Genomic DNA, 27,320 nt, shown 5'->3' with positions numbered 1-27,320 from the left:
GTGATATGAATAATTTATTTTGTTCTGTGCCTTTGGTTTTTTTTAATTGTGTATTTTGGTTAAACAAAATAACCTTGACACAAGATAAGTAAAAACATTTGCTGCAATATTACGTAAAACATAAGCTCACAATCCCATTCTCCTGGTTACATCATAAAACTTCAAATAAAAAATTTAATTTTACGAGAGACATACAGTATAGCCCAACATATTGACTCTGGCTTTACGGGGAACCCAAGATAGAGCTCATCATGTAACACCAACCAAACGCTTTACCACTTCTTTCCAGCCATAATAGGCTGCCTCTAGAATCACAAGGGGATTAGCCCCGTATAACGCAGACCGAAATTAGTCACCTTGGATGTCATCACAATTGGAGACCAGACTTGAACATGCCCTGCGATATGTATGGACGAGAGTGGTACATTGGGTCTATATATGGCAGCTTATTTCGATGTGCTTACCAGAGCCGACACAGCCGCCTCAAGAACCAGACCAACTCCCAATATACTTGCAAGTTGTTAAGATATTTAGATGCAAGTATATAATGAAATCTCTCATTTTTTGGGAGCAAGGTCTGGTTAGGTATGTGCAAGCGCCATCGATTTCAAAGGCTTGTTGTATGTACTCTGTATATCGCCTCTCCTGAGCGCGTTTGTGGTGAGAATTAGTATGGTACCAGTCCCAAGTTTTCCTCTTCAATATGTTCAAATAATCAGGGAAGTCCATTAGCTTGAGGAGCTGGAAGACTCTCTCTTCACAATGTAACTCGGTCGTTTTAGTCAATGTTGCCAGAAAGTGGTTTTGGCAGGTCACACCAAGGCCACGAGTGACCAAACCTAAGAGCTTATGGTCGTCCAGAGGACAAAGTCGCAAGGCACAATATAGCTTGCACTGCTTCAGAAACCAATGTGCCTGAAGCGACCAAAACCCCCAATTCCAGTGTTAGGGCTTCGACCAGAGTGGTCTTAGGGACAGCCAGGAGAGACCTTAATAATTTCCCTCTACAGTTTTTCTAGCTAAGTCACGTGCTTCAGCAAGAAGTTCCAAGCCGTAGGTCAGGGCAGTGACAATCCTTGTCTGGTAAATCTTAATCAGCCTCCACATTGGCGCCACCTGACTTAGTCACAAACCGTTCTACCAATAGCCATTTCTTCAGGATACGACAGGTGACAGACTCACCAAAGAATCCCTTTGTTGGAATCGGGAATGCCACATGTGTATATCCTTCCACGACCTCTTAATACAATTGAGACACCAAGAATGGACGCTTCTGCTTTGACCTTCTGCCTAGGACCATGACCTTCGTTTTAGATGGATTGATCAGGTCATTCACCCTTGCATGGTCCATCAATGCAATGATGGCTCGCTGGAGGCCAATTTGTGTGCAGTCCATGAGAAGGGCATTGGCCGTGTACATTAACCAGGGTATAGCCACCCCATCTATCATGGGCTTTAACGATCTGATACCTTGCTAGCCATCTGCCCAGCTGAAGGTCAGGATGCAGGGCCGAAGGTGAAGATGGGGGCCAGGGAGCAGAGGTCAAATAATCTTCGCCTTCCCGTCCCACCATGGAAGGATCACCACCAGGCTCCCTCAGTTCAGTTATGGGTTGGGTACAGGGTCTACCTTTACTCGCGATGGGTTACGACCCTGTTGGCCAAAGTACCCCGTGAATAGGTTAGCTGGACAGATTGCCTTGAGGTCTGCTGTGTCGCCATGGGTACCCGGAGAATACAGGAGGGAGCCAACCCCAGTGGGACCAGGCAGAGTCGATTTGATAGACCTCGAGCTACGCAGGACTGATTTTCTGCCCACAACAGCCTTGGTGCTCCTCATGGTCTCCCCCGGAAATAAGAAACTGTATGGAGCAATGGCAGTCGAAGTAAACAAGTAAGTGTACCGGATTGGTGGAGTGAGTAAATTGCTATGAGTAGTTATAGCTGTCGGGGAATCAACCCCAGTGGGCCATACGCCAATGCTTGTCTAGGTTATACACAGTTATGCTGGTGATCCAACATGCCCCCTCAATAGGGCTGAGCCTCGGCAACTGTTTCAAACGGTTTGTAAGCAGTCAATGGGGTGTGCTAGCCCGTGGCTTACCTTCCTCTTCGGAGCAGGTAGCAGTTAGAAACTGGAAAACGACTTCTCCTGCTCACACAGTCCGCGCAGATTGCAGAAATACAACTATACTGCCAACTCTGCAGGCGAGTGGGTATTTACAGGCAGGCACCCCCTTTCAACAATGGGAGCAACAGAAAGACTGGAAAACTGGAGGGCAGAGATACAACTCTGCTGCCAACTCCGACTATATCTCCCAGCCCCGTCAGCCCGTTTGCTATTCCTGCAGGGTGCGGCATGCACTCACTGCCATGAACAGGAGATAGTGGGGACGCCGGAGAAAGGGGAGCCCTGTGACCGTGCTTTGAGTGGAGCGAGTGGGGGTGGGATAAGGGGCTCAGAACTCACTGCACAGCGTACCCTCGGTAAGCGGTGCTCCTCCTCCGCGTTCCCTCAAAGCCTTATATTCCCCCTCACCCGCTGTATAGTAAATGCAGGGGACGGGGGGAATCCAGGGAGTCTCCAGCAGCACAGTTCACCGTCTGGGAAATGAAACTTCTGCTGCCGGCAGCTGCTGGCTCCAGATGTTGAGTCGGGTTGAAGTATAGAGAACTAAAGGAAAGGACCTAGCAGGGAACTCTTGTCACTGTGTCAAACCGCACCACAGCTTCTCTGAGGCCGCCTCCGACACAAGAATAATTTTTAGAATATATTCTCTGCGGTTTTTTCCATTCATTTGTGCGTTTGCCCATTTTTTTCTTTATCTTACTTCATCTGTTTCTCTAAACTTAATTTCCCACTCATTTTGTGAGATAATCTCTGAACATTATCCGTTTTCCCATGCTTGCCATTTTAGATTAGAAGTTCGGCAGTACACATTGCAAGTTCCCAATGTAAGTTTCAACAAAAATCATAGGCTATTATAATCGTACTGTTCCATCAATGCACTTTTTGAGTATTAGCAAAAACGGAAAAAATATTTTCTAGTGGTCATTTTAGTTTGACAGCATTTTCATTTGCACTAACAGTTTTGGATTGAATATAAATATAATGACATTGTATCTTACTTCTTTTACTGACGATTAATACTTTGCAAATACTTTTTTTTTTCAAAGAACACATGGCATTTTTACTTGTTCATATTAACTGGTAGTTTGCCTTTTATTGGATATGTATCGCTGTGTTTTTGAGAGATATATAATGCAAGATGTATAAAGTATTAACACCATTTAAAAAAGGGCCATCTTGTATCCAATATCGAGTGTAAATTAAAAGCATGCATTTGCACTTTATATAATGGTTTTGAACGCACTGTCACTTTATTACCTCTGCGAGTGATTGACATTTCAAAATGCGATGCAGTTCAACATTACATGTAATATTCTGTTGCATTGAAATATGGCCGACTTCAAAGCATGTTCTGATTACTTACCGGTAATCTTCATTACTCCTAGTCCTACTCTTCCTCGTCACAATACTTACCTCATGAGGCACCCGCCTCCGACACAGGACCTTCTTCTATTTCTTCTTATTTCTATAACTCCTCCCCCACACCCACGTCACTTAGTTTCATATTACCAAGCCGTAGCATGGGACCTTCCCCGCAGGGAGGGTGAGGAGGGTCGTCAGTACTGTGACGAGGAAGAGTAGGACTAGGAGTAATGAAGATTACCGGTAAGTAATCAGAACATTACCTCCACGTCTACTCTTCCTCGTCCCAGTACTTACCTCATGCGGTATACCAAAGCAACAAACGGAGAAAAAGGTCCCAATGAGACAAGAGTCAAAACAGTGCAGAAACACACACCTTTAATAACTCCAATATTACATCCCCACAGACAAAACTCCAACCCCGAAGGAACCAACCCCCGAGTGGGAGACATTCAACCTATAGTGGTTGATGAAGGTGCTCTGATCAGCCCAAGTGGCAGCTCTACATATCTCCTGTAGAGAAACCCCCCTAGCATCGGCCCATGAGGCCGCCAAACCTCTGGTGGACCGCCCCTGAACGTGCGCAGGCACAGGCACAGGCAGGCCCGAAGCCACATAGGCCATGGAGACCACAAGACGGATCCATCGGCTAATGGACACTACAGATGCCTTACGCCCAGCCCCAGCCGGGCCAAAAGTAATCAGAAGACTGTCAGAGCGGCGGAAAGGGGCAGTTCTAGCCAAGTACTCCAACACCGCCCGCCGCACATCAATGCTATGCCAAGCCACTTCCTCTGGCGTTTGCGGATTTTGAAAAAAGGCAGGGAGAACCAGATCCTGAGAGGTGTGAAAACGAGAAACAACTTTAGGGAGAAACTTCGGATCACACCTCAGCACCACCGAGTCGGGCAGAACCCTCAGGAAAGGGGGGTGACATAACAGAGCCCCAATCTCCCCAAGCCTACGGGCAGAAGTTATGGCAATCAGAAAAGCAGTCTTCAGCGTCAGATGTTTCATATCAATTTCGGAAATGGGCTCAAAAGGAGGCCCTTGAAGAAACTTTAAGACAAGAGGGAGATCCCAAGGAGGAAGCCCCTTATAAGTACAAGGACGGGAAGAAGAAAAACCCCTGAGCAACTTCCCCACCAACACCTCCCCATCCAAGTGCCCATCAGAGTCCCCCAAAAGGAATTTTATGGAGGCCCACTGAGAGCGAAGCGTGGAAACCGCCAGGCCCTTGTCAAACCCATCCCGGAGGAATTGAAGGATAGCGGGGAGGCCAGAAAGCAGGGGTGGAATCCCAGACCGCCCACACCAGTCCCGGAAATGGCTCCAATGTCTGCCGTAAGCCTTCAGAGTGGAAGGTCTAAGCATTCATTATGGAATCCACCACAGGACCAGAAAACCCCTGAGATATCAGCCTAGCCCGTGCAATATCCACACTGCCCATTGTATCTGGCGGACCCCCAACCGTAGCTCCCCCAGAAGGGGACAAGGCCACTTCGGAACCAGCCAAGGCTCCTGGCACCGAAGCTCCAACAGAGAGGGGAACCAACTCCGGCGGGGCCAGTACGGAGCGAACAACAATACAGTCACCCTGGATATTCTGATGCGCTGAACCACCCGAGGCAGAAGAGGAATAGGTGGAAAAGCATAAAGGAGACCCTGAGGCCACTGCACAGAGAGGGCATCCACCCCCCACGGACCCTCTGTCTGAAAACGAGAGCAGAAGAGGGGAACTTTTGCTGAGGCTGGAGACGCAAACAGGTCCAGAATAGGGGTCCCGAACCTGACACAGATCTCTGCAAAAACCTGGGTCGAGAGGACCAGTTCCACCGAGGAGGGAAACCGGCGGCTGAGTAGATCCGCCCGAACATTGTTCACCCCCCTGATATGTGAAGCCACCAGGGACACCAGATGTGATTCCCCCCAAGCACCTATCTGAGCTGCCAGGGCATTCAAGGAGCGGCCGGAACCCCCTTGGCGGTTGACGTAAGCCAAAGCTGTCGTATTGTCCGTCCGGACCAAAACTGCCCGGCCCATCAGCAACCTCCTGAAGTACACCAGAGCCCGGAGAATGGCACACAACTCTCGCCAATTGGATGTCCGATGGCTCTCTTCCGGATCCCACAACCCCTGAGCAGAGAGAACTCCCAACGTAGCTGTAACGCTCACCTGATTCCCGTAGAGGCGCCGGTCTTGACTGGGCGTATACCGTATCTTCAAAGGTGATGTGCAACACACGGCTGGCTCTTTGGGCTGGACCTCTGTGCACTGTATGTCTGACTTGAAGGGTAAGATGTCTGCAGATAGAAAATATGGGATTAAGGAACTGGGTTATTGAATGTCTCTCTCTTCTTCCCTTTCTCTTCTCCTGTAGAACCCCAAAGGTTAACGCTCTCACCTTAGGTAAGTGAACGCCGTGCTCGCCATCTGCCTCGGGGCAGGGTGCTGTAACCAGTTTCTTCACTGGATAAGGGGAGCAGGCCTCTTGACTTCAGAGGACTGCTGTCTGTCGTTTACTGCACGAACGGTAAGTTTCGAGTAACTCTAATGTCTTTAAAGTCTTTAGTAATGATGTTTCTTGTTTTGCAGGGTTCCGGCGATGGCGGATGACGGGCTGAAGTGAGTTGAAGATGGAGCCCGTGTGATGAATAGAAGCGCCTGGAAGCACGTAAGCGTTTGTTGCCTGCTTCACGATGCGCTCTAACTGTCTTTTTATTTTGCAGGTACAAGTTTGGAGCGGCTGCAGGGTGCCGGAATACCCACTGGGTTAGATGTGGAAAGGAGTAATGGCACGTGAGTATTAAAGTTCCCCAATGTCTTTAAACGCACCTTGTTTTGTCTTTCAGATGCGGGATGCAGCGCCGAAGGCCTCCGGAGCGTGCGAAGAGTTGGTAAGCTTTTGTCTTTCAGATGCCGGAATGCACCGCGAGGCGTTGGTGACAGCCGATGGACCAGGTAAGTGAAGAGCTGTCACTGAAGACCGTAATGCTAACCTGTTCTTTCTTGTCTTTATAGGTGTTGCTGAAGACTGGATTCAGGATGGTAAGCCTTTTTCCTTAGGCCCAGGATCAGATGCAGAAGACACGATGAGCGTTCTGCTGCAGAGGATGCAGAATAACGCAAAGCAAGATTCATCCATCGGGTGTGGTTTAAATAGCCTCCTGTAGTGCTTAGATGTCTCCTTCCACAGCCACGCCTAGATAAGAAAAGAGTTCCTGCTTTCCAGAATAGTTCCAGTGTTCTGAATCTAGGGAGTGGCTCCTGCCCCACCCAACAGGAAAAGTAGTACCAAACAGAAGAGGATCAGAGGCTCAACTGGCAGGCAAGTAAGCAGCATGGTCTGCTGCAGGTAAGTCCACCCAAGCATTATGAGCCTGGTGCTTCCAGCGCTGGGACTGGGCATATTTATGAGCCTGGTGCCACTGGCGCCAGGACTGGGTCCAAAAGGTCCCAATTGGGACTGGTTGGCACTCGGAACCTGGGTTATGGATCTGCTTCCAAGGGAGTTGGGAAAACCCTGCCCTTTTGGAAGCAGAGATCATGACAGTAGCTCCCCAGCCCCTTCCACTGGCGTCGGTAGTAAGTGTGGTCACCGGAGGAATGATCAGGGACACCCCAGCCCGTAGTTTCGGAACCCTCAACCACCACTGCAGGGAGACCCGCAGCGCCAGAGACACCGGAATCAAAGCCTCGAAAGCTTGAGATGAAGGGAGCCAGTGGGAGAGAAGGTAGGACACCAGGGGGCGTAGATGAAGACGGGCCCAGGGAACTAGAAACACGCAAGAAGCCATGTGCCCCTGCAATTTCAGCAATAGGCGGGCCGGGACATACTGCCTCCCGAGAACCCTGCCCAGAACAGTCAGCAAGCGACGGACCCTCTCCAGGGACAGGAACACCTTCCCCATCCTGGTGCAAACCTGTGCACCAATGAAAACTAGATCCTGAGAAGCCTCCAGTTGGGATTTCTGCCAGTTGACCAGGAAACCCCAGTCCTGTAATGCCTGGCAGACCAATCGGAGATGAGAAATGACAGTCTGCCGGCAGGACCCTTTGACCAACCAATCGTCCAGGTAGGGAAATATCTGAATGCCCCGCAGATGTAAGTGCGCCACCAGGGGAGCCACCAGCTTGGTGAAAACTCTGGGGGCAGATCGCAGTCCGAACGGGAGCACCCTGAACTGAAAATGTCGGGATCCCACTGCAAAGCGGAAGAACTGCATGTGCCAGGGACGGAGAGCCACATGGTAATAAGCGTCCTGGAGATCCAGAGATGTCATCCAATCCCCCTTTATTAACATCGGAAGAATGTTCTGTAAAGTCTCCATCTTGAAGTGTTCCTTTTGGACGAAGCAGTTCAGGGCTTTGAGGTCCAGAATTAGACGGTACTTCCCCGAAGGTTTGGGGACCAGGAACACCCGTGAGTAGAACCCCTGACCCTGCACAGGGAGAGGAACGGGCATGATGGCCGCCTTCAACATTAATTCGGAGAGCGCGGCGTCCATGGCCAACCTCTTGAGCCGAGACCTGGGAACCACAGTCCGAACCATGCAATGCTGGATAGGAGGAGACAGGAAATGCACTCGATACCCCCATTGTACTGTGTCCAGAACCCATGAGTCGGAACACCACCTTTCCCAAACTGGAAAAAACTGCCGGAGCCGCCCGCCCACCGGCAATTCCAAACCGTCAGGACTTAGGTGCCGGGCCAGGACGTGAAGAGCGTGGAGGACCCAGACCCCCCCTAGCTCTCCGAAAAGAATGTGATGAGGAGCCAGGAAAAGACCTGCTGGTCACTGGACCAGCCCCAGAGGAAGATTTCTTGGCCGTTGAAGGAGGCTTGCGTCGAAGTTTGTCAGCATGTTTGTCCGCCCTAAAAACTTTGTGCACCTTATCCTCAAGGCAATCACCAAAAAGCCTGGACCCAGTGAAAGGAAGTTTCAGGGCAGCCGCCTTCTGAGACCCATCAGTCTTCCAGTCCCTTAGGTGCAAATGCCTCCGGGCAGATATACCAGCCCCCATGGCCATGGCTGAACCACGCACCCCATCAAAAGCCAGATCAGCCAAAAACTCAACCTGTCTCTGCATGTCTGTAAGCAAAGGGGCACAATCAGAGCCTTCATTGACAGCCTTTTTCAACTCCCTGAAACCATTCAACACTGTTTCAGCTGTGTAGGAACCATAGATATTTGCTCGAAGGGCCAGATGCGCCCCTGCATGAACCTTCTTAAGGCCGGAATTAACTCGGCGGTCCACTGGATCCCGGACGGCCGCCTCCTCGGCCGACATAGAGGAGCGACCCACCAGGCTGGCGAGGATAACGTCGACCTCAACTGGATCAGACAGCAAAGTCTCGCCCTTCAAAGGGTAAAGTTTGGACATGAAGCGGGGCATTGCAATCTTCTCCGGGTCATGCCATTCCCGGAGGATTTTTTCCCCGGATATCGGAAACCAAAGGCAACCCCTTCCTAGGTGTATGCCTATACTGGCGAATAGAAGGGTCGGCCCCCTCCACCGGCACCAGGGGCTCTGAAAATCCCATGCAATCTCCAACTTGAGCCAGCACCTCCTCCACTCCCTCTCTGTCCAGATACTTCCCTTCAGCATCAGCCAAAGAGGAACAAGAAGAGGCCGAAGACTCAGCGCCAGAAGAAGAGGAGGATGAGGAAGACAGACGCCTGCGCTTGTGTCCATGAGCGTGTGTGCGACTCCCTCTACGATGCTTAAGCAGCTTCTTCAAATCCTTTCTGGTCAGGGAAAAACGCTTAGCCTTCTTCTTTCTCTTTCTGTGTAAATCAGGAGAAGAGGAAGACGAAGAAGAAGACAGGACCAGATGCCTGCTCTTTGCAGAATGTTTTCCCATGTTGAGTAAGCCCAAAAACAGTGACCAAGGAAGCCTGCTTCACCAAAGACCCCTGCACACTGAACCAAGGCTCCACATACAAACAATTGCTAACGTGCCTCTCCCACATTCAAATAGAGGCCAGAAAGAATAACCAATAGGAACAACATCAATTAATTCCTATGGCAACATGCCTGCAGCATCAGAGGAGGAGCCCACCCTCCTCCGGAGCACCAAACAAGAAAAAGGAGCCGCCAATCCGTGCACAGCCGCCCATGCAGCATGGCCATGCAACAGGAAAAACATGCCCCCCTTCTCCTTACCTGAACCCGGGTCCGTTCTCCCAGAACCCGGGCCACGATGCCCTGCGTTGGCCAAAGCCCAGCAGAAACCAGGCAAGGCAGCCTGACTCAACCGGGTCCCAAGCCCCGCAGGGAACCCAGGAGTCTTGCCACACCTGAAGGAGCCGAAGGCCCCGCCACACAGCCCCACCAGGGGGCCAGCATTCGGAGCTCCCCAGCGCCCCGCGCCGGGAAGAAAAAACAAGCCCAACCTGCCGGAGGCAGGAAAAATTAAACTAAGTGACGTGGGTGTGGGGGAGGAGTTATAGAAATAAGAAGAAATAGAAGAAGGTCCTGTGTCGGAGGCGGGTGCCTCATGAGGTAAGTACTGGGACGAGGAAGAGTGGACGTGGAGGTAATGTATAGTTTATTGTAGCATCAGAATTAGAAAAAGGACTTACAATTTCGTTTAAGCATAGAGATGTTCAATAATAAAATGTGTGTCTTGAATGTAACACGCGTATGTTAACAAGCAGCCAGATGGCTGTGAAATGCGCTATACGGAATAAAGTTTTCTACAATTGTTGGACTAGTCTGGATCAGAAATCTCGTTTAGAATACATATTAACTTGGGAGGGGAGTGCAGTCCGTGGTGCACCTTTGAATTTAAATATATTATACACACACTCTACAAACATCACTTTTTAACCAAAGCCCCAAATCACAGCCAAGATTTTTTTAAATTACAGCACCGGGGGCTTGGCTTGGAGCCATCGCGATCGGAATGGCTTCCTAGGAGCTCCTGTGCGGTGCAGTGATTCGTAATCAATATCACCGGATTTACCCCCCCCCCCCGTTCAGCCCCGCAAAAGAAATATATTTTGGGGGAACTCTCACTGCAGCTGTCGCTGGAGTTTGGTCCATATCTGCGGCCAAACCCACTTGAGGCGGCCCGAAATAGCAGGAGGAACCCGCGCAGCAGAAAATTCCGGCCGCTGTCGCGGGTTTCGCATATCAACTATGAGGGAGAGCGGCCAGCGTGTTGAAGCTGCCCGGCCCACCGAATAGACCCAGCTCGTCCGCCCGCACTGTGCGATCTGCCGGAGACAACTCGCCGCTTCAGCTTCCGAATCCGAGCTGAGATGGACGGAAGTTTCAAGGTTGCATTTCGCCCCATCCCGCGGAGATAGCCCGCGGCGCCACCCTGCAGCATTTTGGTCCAGTTTATGTGCCTTGGGTGTGGGGGATGCTCCGGAGGGAAAGTACAGAAGCTCTCCCCTGATCCAGCAAGCCATTTTGTCTCCGCCCACCGGCACAGCCCAGCCCCTCCTCCGGCGAGGGTCCATACGCGACTGCCGGCTCCCTCCCCCGCTGACCGCCGGAGCGGACTCGCAGCTGACCCGCGCAGCACCTGGGCCCCCCACATCTCATCAGCAGCACGATCAACGGCCCGGAGGCCCCGGAGTGACAGTGCAACGTCAGGGAGCTTGGGTCCTCCAGCAAACATACCGTCCTTGCCCGCAGCTCTTTGCACTTCTGGACCCAGATCCCCTCCACCAGCACCCGGCGGGCAGCAGACTTCACCTGGCCCATACGGATCTGCTCGCCTCGATGGTGGCTCTTTGGTTCCGTGCTGGCATTCCCCCTACGGCCCCCACAGGGGAAGATGCCCTACACATAGAGCCTTTGACTTTCATGAGGTGAGGAGCGGGGGTGAGGGGGCGGGGTCTGCGATTTCCCCCCCCCCTCATCTACAGACATCAGCAGGGTAATTGCCCCAATATACTTTGGAGCGAGACCCCAGACCCTTCTGCTCCTGCCAAGTGGCCCCCCCTACTGCCAGCTAGATCCATCAGGAAGACCTCCAACTCCCCTTCCAGCAGGGGGTCCGGCTGGGTGTGGGCTCGCCAGCGGCCCTGTCCTCCTTGGCTGCACCCCGGCCAGCACTGGTCCATGCACGCTCATCTTGGATTCTGCACTGCCCCTGCTATCACGGGATAGCCAATCCTCGCCCAGCCTGTGGCCTAACAATACCTGGGTCCCCGCCTCCGGACCTGCAGTGACATCGCACAAAACTCACTAAAATTCCGCAAGGAGCCTGGAGTGTGGACACACAGGATCAGGGCCTGCATTGGCGACCCCCTCCGGTGGCGCAGCGTGGGACGAACTGGTCTGTGGGTGCTGCCGAAACATCTTTACAGAAGCAAAATGGCGAGAAGCAGGAAGGTGTCCAAACAAACGGACATCGCATCCCTAATGAACAGCTCATCCACTGAGAGAACTAAAAAGGGGGATATACCATACACAACACTGCCATCCATAACTCGCCACAAATGGTCACCAAAGCCGACCTCCAGGATCTGCTATCGGCGCTCACCAAAGAAATCCAGAAAAGCACTGAGGAGGTGACGAAAAAGATCAACTCCCTTTACAAGAGAGTGGCAGAGGTAGAACGCCGAAACTCGGAACTCGAATCCGAGGTCTGCGACCAACGGTTTGAGGGCGAGCAAGACCGGGATAGGATTTCATCCCTGGAAGTGAGGCGTGACCTCCTGGAAGCAAAACTGGAGGATGCAGAGAATTGGTCCTGAAGAAATAATATCCGTCTGCGAGAAATTCCAACGTCAATTCCGGATGCAGATTTAAAGAATTACGTTTCTGACTTGCTCAGGTTCATTATCACCCTCCCGGATGAGTCGCCACTGGAACTGGATAGGATCCATAGAACAATGCCTAGGCAGTCATCTACTCTCCCCCCTGATGTCCTGGTAAGAGTCATTTCTACCAAGTTATGGAGGAAATTATGCAGGAGGCGAGGCAAATGCACCAAATCACTTTCCGAGGGTCTACAATCTCGCTCTACCAGGACATAGCAAATTCTACTCTCCAAAAACGAAAAGCTATGCGCAGGCTTAGGGAATGGCTGCGCGAAAGGAAGGTCCCATACCACTGGGGTTTTCCGACCTCCGTCAGATTCACATGGGATGGTGCTCAGAAACAGATCCATTCACCAAAAGAGGCAGAAAGATTCATGGGCGTCGGAGGAGGAGAGGGGGAATCAGGATCTGAGGAGTCAGTCGAGGAGTCCCCGGAAAGCAAGCAGAGGGAGCCTGGTCGAAAGCCGGTAGACGGCGCAGGCCCCAGGGTCCCCGTAAGAAGGACTTTAAGCCAGGCTGAACAACACCAGCACTGAGGGAGCACCGAGGCGCTATGGCCTCCACGCCACCACTCCCCTGGACTTGGGATGTCAAAGGGGAGGGGTCCAATGGCACTTACAGAATCAATATTTCCACGGCGGGCTGGCCCAGCGGCAGGTGGATCTTCTTTTCAAAGTTGCAGTGCGGGAGCAATGTTCGAGCTCCACTTCATTTTGTCTCTGCAGCCCAGTTGGCCACCTTTTACTGCACTTGCACCACCAGTTACCCCAATGTCAGTAGAATGTGGTTTTTCCTACTAGTTCAAGACGGGATATGGGGAGGGGAGTGGGAGAGAGACACAGAAGGACAAGTTATAAACAGAGAGTCGGGGCTCTCTCTGCACGCCTTCTCGGTCAACTTCACAACATGCTGTATTGACGTCATTGCTGGAGTTATGCGAGCGCAACATTCTCGCTCCGCCCTTAAAGAAGCAGGTATCAGCGGGGGACAAAGACCGATCTATGGCTAGCGCAGGAGAGAAAGGGGATGGCTGACATTAGCAAAGTAGTAATCCTCTCCTGGAATGTCCAAGGCCTGAACTCCCCAAGGAAGCGCAGGTCAATTGAACACAGGCTAGGGCAACTAGCTGGGGACATCGTCCTTCAAGAAACACACCTGCTACAAGAAGACAAACACCGGGTCAGATTCAGCAGATATAAAAAAGCATTCTTCGCTACATCTGGAGTGAAGAAAAGAGGTGTGGCAATACTGCTGAGTGACTGGGTCCCACTGTCACAAATCACTGTGAGAAGAGATCCGGAAGGTTGGTTCCTCCCCCTAAAGGGCCTATTTGAGGAACTCCCAATCATAATCGTCACAATCTACAGCCCCAATACATCCCAAGCTAACTTCATCGCAGAATTAATTCCGATCATCTCATCCTTCCAGGAGGGGCACTTGATCATGGGCTGAGATTTCAACACTATGCCAGATCCTCAAATGGACAAAACCCTGCCGCCACCAACGCGGATTTCGCACAAGCACTATCCCTGGCGAAACTGCACAGGGAAACCAAATCTGAATGCCTGGAGGCTACTCAACGGGACATCAAGGGACTATACCCATTACTCCTGCGGCCACAAAGGCTTCTCGAGAATTGATCTGATACTGGTCTCCAGGGTGTTATACCCTTGCCTAATTAAGTAAAGCAGAAATACACACATGCATATTGTCCGATTACGCCCCAGTCTCTGCCTACCTCGTCATCTCTGACCAAAAGCACCCGATCCAGAGACATTGGAAACTGAACGATTCCCTGCTGCTGGATGCGTGCATCAGATCGGAAGTCGGCGAAACAATATCAAACTACTTCAAGGAAAACTGAACTGATAGCATCCCAAACCATATTGATGGGGGGCGGGGGGGACATGAAAGCGGTGGTCAAAGGATCTCTCATCAGTGCAGGGGCGGAGCAGAAACAGACCGCTAATATCGCTGCCAAACTGGAGGAGAAGGTAAAGCATTTAGAAACCGACCTGAAATCTCGCAGCTCCAGGAAAATTGAAAGAGCCCTGAGGAAAGCTAAAACAGCGCTAGAAATGCACTGCACCGATCGACCTGCTAGAGCCTTAGCCTTCACCAGGCAATTCTACTACATCAAAGGAAATAAGGCAAACAAGATACTAGCGCAAAAACTGAAAAAGATCCACAGTAGAAACAATATCCTCAACCTTACGGGAGCAGACGCTAAAGTATACTATTCTGAAGCGGCTAAAATCAGTGAACTGGTGAGGTATCATAAATCTGTAATGTCAGGGGAACCTACCAATTTAGACAGCTTGCCAGATTATTTGAGCTCTGTTCGCCCTCGCAATGTGCCCCAACTAGATTCATTGGAATCCCATATCACCAGCGAAGAAATCTTAAGAGGGCATCAAAGCCCTCAAACCCACCGCGCCGGGCCCAGATGGCCTGACCGCTAATTTCTATAAATAAATTTGCCAGCTTACTTGCAACGCAGATGTCAGCTCTATTTAACTCTTTTCTGTCCTCGAATTCGGTCACTGGGTCAATGGCTGAATCACTCACAGTTCTGCTGCATAAAGCAGGAAAAGACCCCAAATTTGCTACCTCCTATCGCCCAATCTCACTGCTGAACAATGATGGGAAAGTTTTTGACAAGGTCCTGGCCAGCAGATTGCGATTTATCAGGTTCGGTAGAACCTTCCCCAATCAAACAGGTTTCATCCCAGGGAGGGGGACCCACGATAACGTAAGGCGTACAATAAACATCATCCAAAGTGCCCACAAACTGGAGGTGGGAATGGCATAATCCTGTCTTTAGATGCACATAAAGCTTTTGATTTGGTGGACTGGGGGTACATCAGAGCTGTATGGCTTTGGTCCAAATTTTACCACATGGGTTATGGCCAAGTATCAAAACCCCATCACATAAGTACGGGTCAACGGCACCAGATCTGAAGCAATGCGTATATCTAGGGGCACTAGGCAGGGCTGCCCCCTGTCGCCTTTAATTTTTGCCCTCTCCATGCAACCCTCTGCAGCGAGAATTAGTCAGAATATGAGGATCAAGGGGATCACTGTGGGAGGCCACAAATATAAAATTGCATTATACGCAAACATGCTAATATAGCAGCGTCAAACCTGGCGTCGTCCCTTGGGGCCCTATGGGAAGAAATCAAAGAATTTGCTGTCCTATCCAGGTTCAGGGTAAACCTGGACAAATCCTCCGCCCTAGCAATTAACCTGCCCAAATCGGAAAAAGAAAGTCTCAAACCTCTTATGCCGATCCCATGGGTGAAGGGAGCATTTGAATACCTAGGGGTTCATATCACCAGGGACCCATCACGCTTGTATTCTAGCAATTTCCGGCAGCTATTCAGGGAACTTCGTAACTACCTAAAGCAATGGAAGACCCAAGAAATCTCCTGGTTTGGGCGGATTACAAAGTTTGTTGGGTCCCCTATCCCCTATCTGGAACAACCCCGACTTCTCCCCAGGTAATCACCAGCGTGGCTTCCAGTCCTGGAAGGAGGAAGGCTTACTAAAACGAGCGTCTTCCTAGAAGAGGGTGCAAATTCGGGGTTGGGGAGCAGGAAAGATTTCATTATGCTCAAATTCGGCATTGGCTGTCCCATAGGGTAGTCAGGGAAATGATCCAGAGAACTAACTGCACTTGAACTAACTCTCTCTATCCACTCCGACTAAAAAAAGGAGAACATCAGCTCTTTATCGACTTTTAGAGGTCAGATCCTTACAGAAAAGAAAGGTACATGTTAGAATGAGAGAAGGACCTGGGGGGGGGGGGGGGGAGAAATAGAGGTGCAGGAATGGCTAGAAATCTGGTCTAGACTGCACAAGGGCATACAGTGCATTACAAACAGGGAAGGGGGTTACAAACTCTGTTATAGGTATTACGTTACCCCAGCTCAGCTAAATAAGGCTAACCCGAATATACCGTCAACCTGCTGGCACGGTTGCACCGCTCCCGGCTCCCTACTCTATATGGTATGGACTTGTCCTAAAGCAGAGGCATACTGGAAAGCGGTAATAAATCGCATCAAGGAAATCACTGGTCTCTCCATTCCCTGGGACCCCGGGATAATCCTGCTACGGGAAACCGGAGGTGGGGCGTTCCCAGTTGCGGGCTACACCCCTCGCCTATGTACGCACCTACTTCTGGCAGCAAAAATCGCAATGGCCCGATTGTGGAAGAATGAAGAGGGTTCTTCGGTAGCATTATGGTGGTCCAAGTGTTGGGATATAGCCGTCGCCGAAAAAGTTACGGCAATTCGAGCAGGCTCCCTGAAAAAGAGACATTTGGGACCTCTTTATGGATTATGCAGCCAAGTTTCCAACGCTCACCAGGAGGCCTCCGCTAACCAGATGGCTCCAAGGGAGCCCGCTTTATTAACCCAGAGACTCAGGCAGGACTGCCCCAGATCACGGGTACATTGGACAGGACATTAACTACTACATCCCTCGCTACCTGGCTTGATCTGCTCTGTTGCGTTGTTGCGATTCTTGTCTATTGCAATGTTGTCGATACTGTGTCTCAAATGCAAAACCCAATAAAATGTTGTCATGAAAAAGAAAATTACAGCACCAACCACGGCAAACCATACACTGCAGATATTGTATGCAATGACAGAAAAATGCGTTCAAATAAACGATTTGGCTCATATGCAGTAATAAAGCAGCTGCAAACAAGAGTAATCCTTCAAAGACCCAGATCTTAGCAGGTGGGTCACATTAATGCAAACAAATTGCCAACACAGGCCACCATCCTGAGTAACACCAATGTGCCAAAACAAAGAGATTCTGAGCATCTGGTTTGTACATAAGGGGCAAACAAGTTCCAAGAGTCACTTTGCGCTAAATGCATTTGTAGGTACATAACACCCTGCTTCGTACATGAAGCAGTGGGCTTCAATTCACTGATATGCATCACGCTTGGCTCCAAACGTGGATACACATAAAAATCTGGGTTATGCCAGACACTGGAGGAAAAGCATCAAACTTATACCTAATGAGAAGCACTTTAAACTAGCATGAAATAAACCAATACAGTCCATATCGCCAACTACTGTGTTGCATAAATGTGTCCAGTATATAGATTTCATAACGATGGCTAACTTCCAAATTCCTTAAAAATTGTTTAACAAAAGCTGCAAATCGAGGTCGAATTTGGAGAAACACTACACAATTACCTGGTCACAGTGAACCTCCAAAATCCTTGACATGGAATCAACATTCTCAATCACTGCCGTGAACCACTGAGTTGATGGATCCAAACTGTAGACTCTGATTTCTGTGCCAATTAGGCTTTTGGTACCTTCAAAACGGGAAAATAACACATATGGAGAAAAAAATATATACAATTAGGAAACTACTAAAATGGTTAAAAAAATGTGTTTATTGTGCATTACTTTTTTAAGGTGCTTTTGGCTCGTCCCTAAAAACACACAACCTCCCACCCTCGGGTGAAGTGTACGAATCCAATGCATTCTGTATGAGGCTACACCAAGACTGGTGAGCTTATTTTGCCTCCCGATGGTCCGTTGTAGTTGCAGAAAGGGGTGTGAGTTTATGGCCTTTCCCTCTACCTTTGCAGCGCTCCTACTGAGCTGTGCACACACAAAATGATGCTTCAGTTTAATTTGGGGGACCGACGGGCTACACAGACATAGGATTGCTACTTCAAGGAACCACATCAGGTTATCGGGCTCATTGACCTACTGCAAACACAACGCACTGGGGTTTAACTGTTCAGTCAACGCTATATTTTTTTTACACTATGATTTCCAATGTGACTGCTTAACGGCAGACTTTAGGTTCTTCCTGAAACGTATGTGGCCGTTTATATAGTTTCAGTTCAGTAACAGCTGCTTCAATGCATAAAACCCATTATCACATAAAGTATTTAACTGACAGGATTTCGTTTAAAAGGTGCATGGCAGATTTGTCCTGCGGCTGACCTTAGGTCGTCTGTTGATGTAAGATGAAGCTACTAGCAAGTCCAAAAAGAAAGCTATTCACCACCTCAATAATACACATATAGAAAACACAATGGTCCCTTCTCGCAAAGTCAATCATCACTGGCTAGTGAACTGTGCATATGTAGTATTGGAATAGATATCTTGGGTGCTTTGGGTTCCTTGACCAACACAATCTTCTTGAAATCCTATAGTCCTCTTGACCTAATGTAGAGATTTCAACACGCGAGACACCTGGGGCTGAAATAGTACATCTAAAAATACTTCAATGCCAACTGCAAGAGAGCTCTTATTTTAGTATCCTCCATAGTCCAGCTACTCCATCATGTACCATGGCTTTGTCTAGCATCACTTTGTTACTGGTAAATGTCTGTCATTGTTAAAGCCTCGGCCATTAACACAGCTCCAAGTATGATCTTAAAGTGGGGTTATTTGAATCTCTATTTTATGAAGATGGGAGTTTTAAAAAAGAAAATTAAAATCACAACTAAAATACCTTGGAACTCCAAAACATATTTACAAATCCATGCAGAGATACGCTTACTTCAAACGTAACCTTCATATCAGGCATCATTATTAGAACTCATATCCGTGGCACTGCTTTGCTGGCATGACTGAGCTCAAGATTCGTGGAGCTGTATGGATAGAAGCACGGGCAAGCTCTAATGTTTCCTATTTTTTGTTGGGACTATTTTCCAATTTCAAAGTAGCTAGTATGCTACTAGGCTGCGTTGCCTTCGTCAATATTGACTGATGTACTGTACCATAATTAAAGACTGAAAAAAAAACGAACCGCAATACATGCAGAAATAGCAGCTTCGCATGCCACTGAAAGATAGTGTGCAAAGGGTTACTTTTGTGGTTGGCTTGAATGTGTGCTTGGCCAAAGTCAAACACTGGTAAACAAATTCTACAGCATATCATCTAATGAGTGCCATTTGTTATGGCATTCATTTGTGGGGTAAAGGCGAAGGGGTAATAAATATGCCTCCATACCCTAACGCCCAAAGTCCCAGCATTTGTCAAAAGGTTCCAGATATCTGTTCACAGATTATGGCCAGCTGAAAGTGAAGGTATTGAGGGTGGCTATATATTTTGTTTGGGAGAAGCTATCATGATCAAGAGTTTGGGCTATACACCTTTCCCTAGGTGGACTAAGCACTGTCATTATCATAGGCTTTAAATGTCAGCCTGTGCCACATAATCAAGGAGGTGAATGTGCAGTCAAGAGCCACTGTGCCAAACACAGCAGTGAGGAGGTGGGCTTTTCATGAAGGTTCAGTGGTTCCATGGTTGAAGTAACAGATTTTGAAGCAGGAAAGCAATCCCTGAGAAAATAGGATATTCAGGCAAGTGTAGGCTTTATAAAATCACAAGTAGTCTTAAAACCATTTGCTCGAGCAAGTGGAACAATAAGGCTCTACGGTGAGGAGTACAAGAGGGTTTAACCAGGGCTTTCATCCAGGGATCACAGCAGCCCCCAGTACCTTGCAAGTGTGGTTTCATCAACTCCATGAGAGATGTTTATTTCTACAATGCAACTGCACAGGGTTGTAGCCCCTTTCAAGATCACTACTTCCAAAATCAGGCTTGCTAAAACTGCATGCATTTTTAAAGCAAAGCAGTAATTACATTATCTTTCGAGTTCCCGGTTAAGATGCTGCAATTTACTGTGAAATTAATGACCACCACAAAGGTCAAGCGAAATCACCACAACACCATTAACCATTGGAAGGTGAAGATCAAGACTCTAAAAAGGGAAAGCCCGTTTTGGTTTCCGGTACTTGAGGGGTGTTCCAAATGAATGGTGAGTTTGAACTGGATTATAGCAGAACTGGTCACTGGACGCAAAGACCAAATTGGTAATTAAGGGTGTAGTTTGTAGTCTCCTTTTTAAATAAAATTTTTAAAATAAGCACTTTGTATCCTTACAGAATACCTAGGCAGGAAATGTTCAGATGCGATATTAATACATGAATTTGCATTATTACAAGAGGTGCAGAGACTTACGAAGCATTTCCATGCTGCCATATTCTGACAAGCAGCTTAGCTATCCCTTTCTCACTAACAGACAACATGCCACTGACTGCCAGAACTACTGTATTCATTCCCATTATCCAAATACTCCCTTTGTACTGCGGTTATAACAAATGTAAAAAAAATAACGAATTCACGGTGCTAGAATATTTCCAGGGGTCCTGTTTCAGGTATGGAGGCTGTAATAAAAATGTTTTAAGTGCTGCAATTTCTGACTACAGGTGCTCCGAGTTACATTATATACATTTGTAATACTGCCCGTATTTCACTACACCGAATGGAAAGATAAAAAGACAATGAGTCAAACTTACCCTGAAATAAGTCGCTCTCATCTAGACTTTTCTTGAGCAAATTTTGAATCTCTTCATTCACATTTCTATTATCTAGCAGGGAGTGTTTCAGACTCGACACATCCTGTAGCAGGGATCGAAATAAGGATTTGATTAGCAGGGGCTAAAATCAGCTCCTAGGTATCGGGCTTCGCCTAGTAGGAGCACCTTGGAGAACCAGGAGCTATTATTATAGGATGCCGCACATTTAACTCCCACATGAGCTGCAAACTATAACTGTCAATAATACACAACCGCTTATGCTTTAAATGTCTTCTAGATGCGTCATAACGCTTGTTTATACAAACTCCTTAAGACACATGGTTAATGTCATGAATATATTGTATGGCACAGATTGGCCTTTGGGTCCAAGTGTGGCTCCTGGTAGCTGTTGGCATCAAGCCAACTAGGCTCTCCTGTAACATAACCAAGAGCTAAATGGCTCCCAGCTATTTCAAACCATGTATAGGAAATCGAATTTTATGAGCATTGTTTCATGCAAGGTGCTAGTCTAAGGAAACTAGGATAGCATTGCAAATACACATTTTACTTAAGTGGAGTCTGAAGCTACTTCTGGGGCCTGATTACACAATTAAACATACACCATCCGAACCAAAAAAAGCAAAGCACCAACTATTTCACAAAAAATTTCAAAGTTGGCCTGCAGGGTGGATGCTTCAGCTAAGTGTCAATTCCTGCAGCATGTACACAAATACGAAATCGCAATTGAAATTACTGTTCAATGCATATGATATTACACCAACACATCTCTACCACTTCTACAGTGATCTTACAGTTTCAGAAACAGGGTAATCTAATGCATATTTACTAGCATTTCTTGGGTTGGTGATTGTGTTCTAGTACTAGAACGTTAAGCCCAAGTATAGTGGGTCAAAAAATCCCAAGAATGGAAGATTACATTGTAGAACCCAAACTGTCCAGAAATGTTTCATTAGGAACCGCCACCAGCAATCCATTACTAAAATGTAATTGTAGTGTATCCATGCATCACACAATGGGATTGGAGCAGCAAAATTACCTGCAGTGGTTTTAAGAGGTTTTCTGAAATAAATTCCCTTTCATCTTCCCCAAGGAATTCTATTGCTGTGATGGATCCTAACCCAGCTTGGTCCACTAAGCTTTTATATTTCTAATGAAGGAAAACAGAAAAATACATTTACAAAATCCATACGTTTCACACTTTAGCAGTGAAAACATTTAAAAAGACAGTCAAACATGTTGAAGGAAAAGCAATGCATACATAGCACACAACACGTACCATTGCAGGCCACTGAACAGCATCTTTGTAGCTGCCTGGAGCTTTTCGCTCTGCTAAGACCAAGTTGTGTTCTATTAGAAACACCTTCAAGTTTGAGCTGTAAAGATCAATCCATTTTCTCTCTTCCCATAAGCCGTCATCAGATTCCACACACAACTATGAAAAATACAAAACGTCGTTAGCAGACGACAAAAGCTTTACTATAGAGACTGGGGACACCACATTAGCAGGGATGGAGCAAGCCAAGGACTTAGCAGCCTGTTCAATCGACAAACCAGTTAGCGGATGTTTTTGACTAGTCACTTCAAACAAGAAAAAAATACACACCATCAACCTGAAGAAGGAACCCCACTCCAAAACAAGTCCTGGGCATATTACTCTTGCAGTCCAAAGACCATTTGATGACAAACTACAAACACAACTTCATCAATGTTCAATGACTCTGAAACTTCATAATGCAAGACTTGCCTCTTGCTTAGACATTTGAGGAAACAAACTCAAGATCCTGCTCTTTAAAGAACGGTACCTCGCTAACAATCCCTTGCTGCAGAATTGCCCATCCTCCCTCCCCATTAGCTCACACTCCCTTATATTGATCCACTGTGATCTGCTTCCCTTGCTGTGCACTTCCCCCTGTGTCTAGTGAAGTGATCTGTTGCTTCCCGAAGCTAAATATATCAATAACATTCTACTTTACGGTGGATCTTTCTTGGAGGGGCCACTAAACATAAGGGAAAGGAACTCTGCACTCAAGACCAAGAAACATGTAGCTGAATAAATCTGTCCAGAACCCAATCTGATGGCATTTGAGAAAGCTATTTAAGACATGTGTACGGAAAGTGTTTTGTTGTCGATGTAGGCGCAATGCATAACAGTGAATTACAGAAAAATTATTGCAAGCATCGGTGTCTCATCCAACTGTAACATTTCCATTAGAGTTAAAGCGGAAGAGGAGTTCCCCTTTGAACTCTCAATATTACAAATTGCTTGTACCATCTTCACTTTACTTTCTTTAAAGTACCCTACTGCATGTGACAAGGCCCTTGTTCTGTAAAGAGAACAGTGAAACAAAAAAACTCAAATTGGCTTTAACGGTTTACCGAAAATAAGCCTGGTGAACCAGTATCAAGGTTGGGGACTCTTGCAGAAGAAAAGTTGATTCTTCTATAGTATTCATACATTGAATGTACGTTTAGTTATGCCCCCGTACACGGGTCTTTTCCGTCTTAGGCTACAAACACTTATTTCCGACCATGAGCAGATCGGTCAACGGTAAGATTACTGCAAATCTCCTTCAATATGACATCCCTTGAACACTGGGTGAATACTAGGTTTTACCATAGTACTACATGTTCTTAAAACAGACCAGAAACCATAAAGCCTTGTTATAATAGTGAGCATGCCCAGAATGGAATGTTATAATTGGTCAAGCAACCAAAAATAACATTGCACTTCTTAAAATAAGGTAAGGAATGTAATAGCATCACAGGAAAGGCTCCTCAAAATACGGTTTTCTTTCTAGTTAAATCAGCAACATGATATTTTCAAGTATATCTGAAATGTTCACAACAGATTATCACATAAAAACCATAAAAAGGTTTGGTACGTGTTTTATAGAAATCCAGCTAATTTTCATAAATCCCATTGAAACAGATTCCATCAAGATGCTGCCTCACCCGGCAATCCTTTGATCCCCTCAGTAGTTGTCAGGCTTTTATGCAAATTGCAGCTAGGTATATGGTGTATGTATTATGGGGCCAGCTTCACCTTCAGTCTAAAGTGCAGTTCAGCAGAACCCTGTAACTGCAGTTTACACCATGTAAATTGGTATGGGATTCCAAGCAGCTCAACGAAATGGAACAGGGCACAGTTGAAGGGCTGTTCTCTTAGGCCAGAAGTGTATAGTCTCCGGATGTTTTTCATACGACTCCCATCAGTGTGAGAAGGAATAGGAAATTGTAAGGGGGATATGGGAGGAAGGCCAAAACCTCGTGTTGCACAGGTTGCAGACCTCTGATATAGTCTAACATGGCATACAGTTCCTAAAACAGATTAGCACAGTAAAGTGAACTAAATGCCTACCCCAGACATTTGCAATGCAGACACACTTTACATTGTTGATCTGGCACTCTTTGGATTCAACGTGTGTTCCATCATTCAAAAAGGAACGTTTCATTGCGTTCTATGGCGTGGCACAGGCTACCCTTTGCTGTGAAATGCAAAGTGTGATTGCATATTAGTTTTTACTCAATAAAAGTAAATGGAGAGACTTCAGATGAAAACGTTGGACCATCAAGTGTTGAGTAGATGCAACTAAGCCAACTGATGTTGCTTAGTAAAGTGCAATACCTCTTCTCACCACTTGGGCAGGGAGCAGCTTTCTACTACAGTCGGCTTGGACCTCGTGGCTGTGTTTACTGTGAAGCAGACCTACGTCACGATGAACAAATACACACGGCCAATCAAATCAATTAAGTAAATAAGGCCACGCCTCTGGCCTGCTCTGACCTATTTTACCCCGCCCTCCCTTCTAGACACTACTGCCGACTTATCCCAACAGATAGGGAACTTGAACCCGATGCAAGGCTCTCACCGCTGCACGTACACACTGGGAGTGCCTGGGAGATCTGTAAAGGGGGGGGCCAATGCACCGAAAAACACCGAAGGAGGAGCCTCGGTCTCCACCGATTGGTTGTAATTTACAATCACAACAGGCAAACATTGAACAAGTGTACAACACATGGCAGCGTTTCGGTATTGGAGCAAGCAGCGGGTGTCATACACAGCAAACTAAAAAAAATGCCCGGTACAAGTCCATGCCTTGCTAATGGCATGCGGCACAGAAATGGAGCGCACACCGAGCTGGCAGGATTGACACAGAGGAGAAACAGCTGACAGAAGGGAACTGCGCACTGGGCAGTAGCAAGGCAGACTTCTGCGTTTCAGACCACAACGCAGGGGGGTTGCACACGACGTGAATGAGACTAACCTCAACCATCCCCCACCCCAGCCACGGGCGGCAGAGGAGGGAGCGCCAGGGCTCAGCTGCTTTGTTAGGGCGCCTTCTGCTGGGCCAAGGAGGCTCGCACCCCCCAGGCCACACGCAATGTCCTGGAAAAGCTGCCAGGGGCCCCCTTGGAGAGTCACCCGATTTACAGCTAGCTCGAGACAAGTCTGCTGGATTGACCCTGGAAATGCGGACTTGGAGGCCCTTTAAGCTTGCTCAATAAAACAGGAGCTACCCGTGAGGGTGTCCCCCAAACCTGGTATGCCATATGGGTGCCCGACCTGCACAGTAATTCGCGGGGGTCGGAATGAAAGACTTGATATGGCGTTATAAATGCCATATCATACTCGGTACTCAGTAGAGTTAGTCCTTAGACGTGCCAATCCCCACAGACCGAATGGGTGCTCTTCCTTCTTGAGGGCACCTCAATAATCTGTGATGATGCTTCTTACATGGTAGGCCTTGGTCAGTGCAGTGTTTCCTCCGAGAAGACCAGTGTCCATCACCCATGCCAGGATTCTTTAGCAGATACACAAAGGAGGAGACCACCGCCACCGCCACCACCCCCTCTCGGCGAACGACTGCCACAGCTGCTCTAATCGCTCACTCACCCGCAGCCCAGGCTCGCTCAGCTCCTTGTGGGAAGCCGCCCTGATGGTGCCAGACTTCCAAGGCCAAGTGGAAATGTTCGCCGTGGACAGGGGCAGCTCGGAAGAGGCGCTGAGAAACCGCTGTCCTACCAACAGGCAGGAGGGACCTTCGCGCAGCACCATTTCTAAAGCCGAGACCGGCCAGCACTTGCAGACCCGGCGCCGCTGGCAACTCCCCCACCACAAATACAGCTGTCTGATGTTCTCCCGTGCAGCTGGCACCCTGTCCGCTTCCGGGGATCACGACGCTAACAGCCCATCGCTCCCATGTACCGATCCTCTGCCCTGTGTCACACTACCGTAACCACGAACCCCCCGCCTGCTGATTAAGTCTGAGGTTCACACAAGCAGTCAAACAGACTGACGTCGCTTTCCACGCCCACCCCTTCTGCTACAGGTTCGTGTGGGCAGACACAAGCGACGTCAGCAAGCTTGATTGGCTGAATGAGCTGTCAACAGACTCGCAGCACGCCTGTTTTTTTCAGGACACTAATCTGATGAGAAACTGCTCGCGCGCTAGTACCGTGTATTCTTCCGCCAGGATATCCTCCCTGATATATAGTTTCAATAAAGTGACGTCCCCATCGAAAGAGTGCTACGGCTATGTGAAGTGACATTCTCACATAAACCATTGCAACACTTGGCGATGATCTAACACATATTTGTATAACGTTCGTTTCATAGTCAGTCTACCTCTACTCGCTAAAGAGAGATGCGGTGTGCGCGGAGGGATCTTGTGTATTTGCTGACAGTTGTGATCCGCCCGCTGGTACGTGCAGTTCAAGGCATAGGCTGCAGGACCCGCACCGCGCCGAAGGCGTGGTTAGTGCCAAGGTGCCGCGGTTGGGGCGGAGCTCTTTGTTTGCTCATGAAAACGAGGCTGATAGGCGTGGTCGCGGACACCATTTTGAAAACAAAAAATCTTTGGTCAAGGAGGAAAATGGAAGACCATTTGATCACTTGGAATAATGATTTGGGTCTGTGTTCAATAGAGTTATGCCAGGACTTGACAAATGAACAATGTAAAATGTAGATAAACTGGTGATTTTGCTTTCAACCCTCCAAAACTGTAATGGATGTCAACTAACCTTGAAATGCATGTTCAACCTGATCTTTCAATGGACAAATTATGTCTTTGTAGAATTTGTAGAATTTTTAAACGTCACAGAATGTTCTTCTTTAATATGTTTCAATATTGAAATGCAGATACAATATATGTACACATATGAGTTAAAACCTGTGACTTTAAAATTGATGTATATCAAAGTTACACTTATTAACAGATGCGATATTGTGAAAATTGGGAATGGAATTAACATTTTACATATAGTAAAAACCAACAATACAAAACAATTGATAATGACTATATGTTTGTTGTGTTATCTTCTTAAGGATGACACGAAACGTTATGTGATTTTATAGATTTAATCACAAGGAACTCCCCCACAGCCAAGCTCGACAACAGCAGCTTCTCGTATGGTTCCGACCCAAGTTCCAGAACCATACAAGAAGAAGGCTCTAAATTGGAACTATATACAAATAAGGAACATTACGTGACAAGATCTACATTATAACATCTCCCCCCTCTACAATATTCATAAAGAATATGCAATGAAACTATGTACAGATAAAACAACACATGAACATTTTTTTTAGGTACATTACACCATGAAAGGATATATGCTGTGACTTCTCAACAATACCAAAAGTGGTATATCATAACTGTTGAAGGTGTTGCACAACAGG

General features: G+C 47.7%; 1 protein-coding gene across 1 annotated transcript in view; it reads right to left on the bottom strand.

Moving 5' to 3' along the window:
• Positions 1 to 25,908, bottom strand: part of KDM3A (lysine demethylase 3A) — a 331,646-nt gene extending 305,738 nt beyond the window's left edge. The window contains exons 1-5 of the mRNA XM_069632181.1: positions 25,536 to 25,908; positions 21,918 to 22,073; positions 21,678 to 21,788; positions 20,621 to 20,723; positions 17,487 to 17,611 (exon numbers count right to left, since the gene is read on the bottom strand). Of these exons, the coding sequence (XP_069488282.1) occupies positions 17,487 to 17,611; positions 20,621 to 20,723; positions 21,678 to 21,788; positions 21,918 to 22,073; positions 25,536 to 25,697 (657 nt within the window). The 5' untranslated portion in view covers positions 25,698 to 25,908. The remainder of the gene's footprint in view (positions 1 to 17,486; positions 17,612 to 20,620; positions 20,724 to 21,677; positions 21,789 to 21,917; positions 22,074 to 25,535) is intronic.
• Positions 25,909 to 27,320: the final 1,412 nt, after the last annotated feature.

Source organism: Ambystoma mexicanum, chromosome 6q, assembly GCF_040938575.1.
Source record: "Ambystoma mexicanum isolate Mex_15411 chromosome 6q, UKY_AmexF1_1, whole genome shotgun sequence".
Classification (NCBI taxonomy): Eukaryota; Metazoa; Chordata; class Amphibia; order Caudata; family Ambystomatidae; genus Ambystoma; species Ambystoma mexicanum.
Note: the sequence above shows the minus strand (reverse complement) of the source record. Positions and strands in the feature narration are given on the sequence as shown.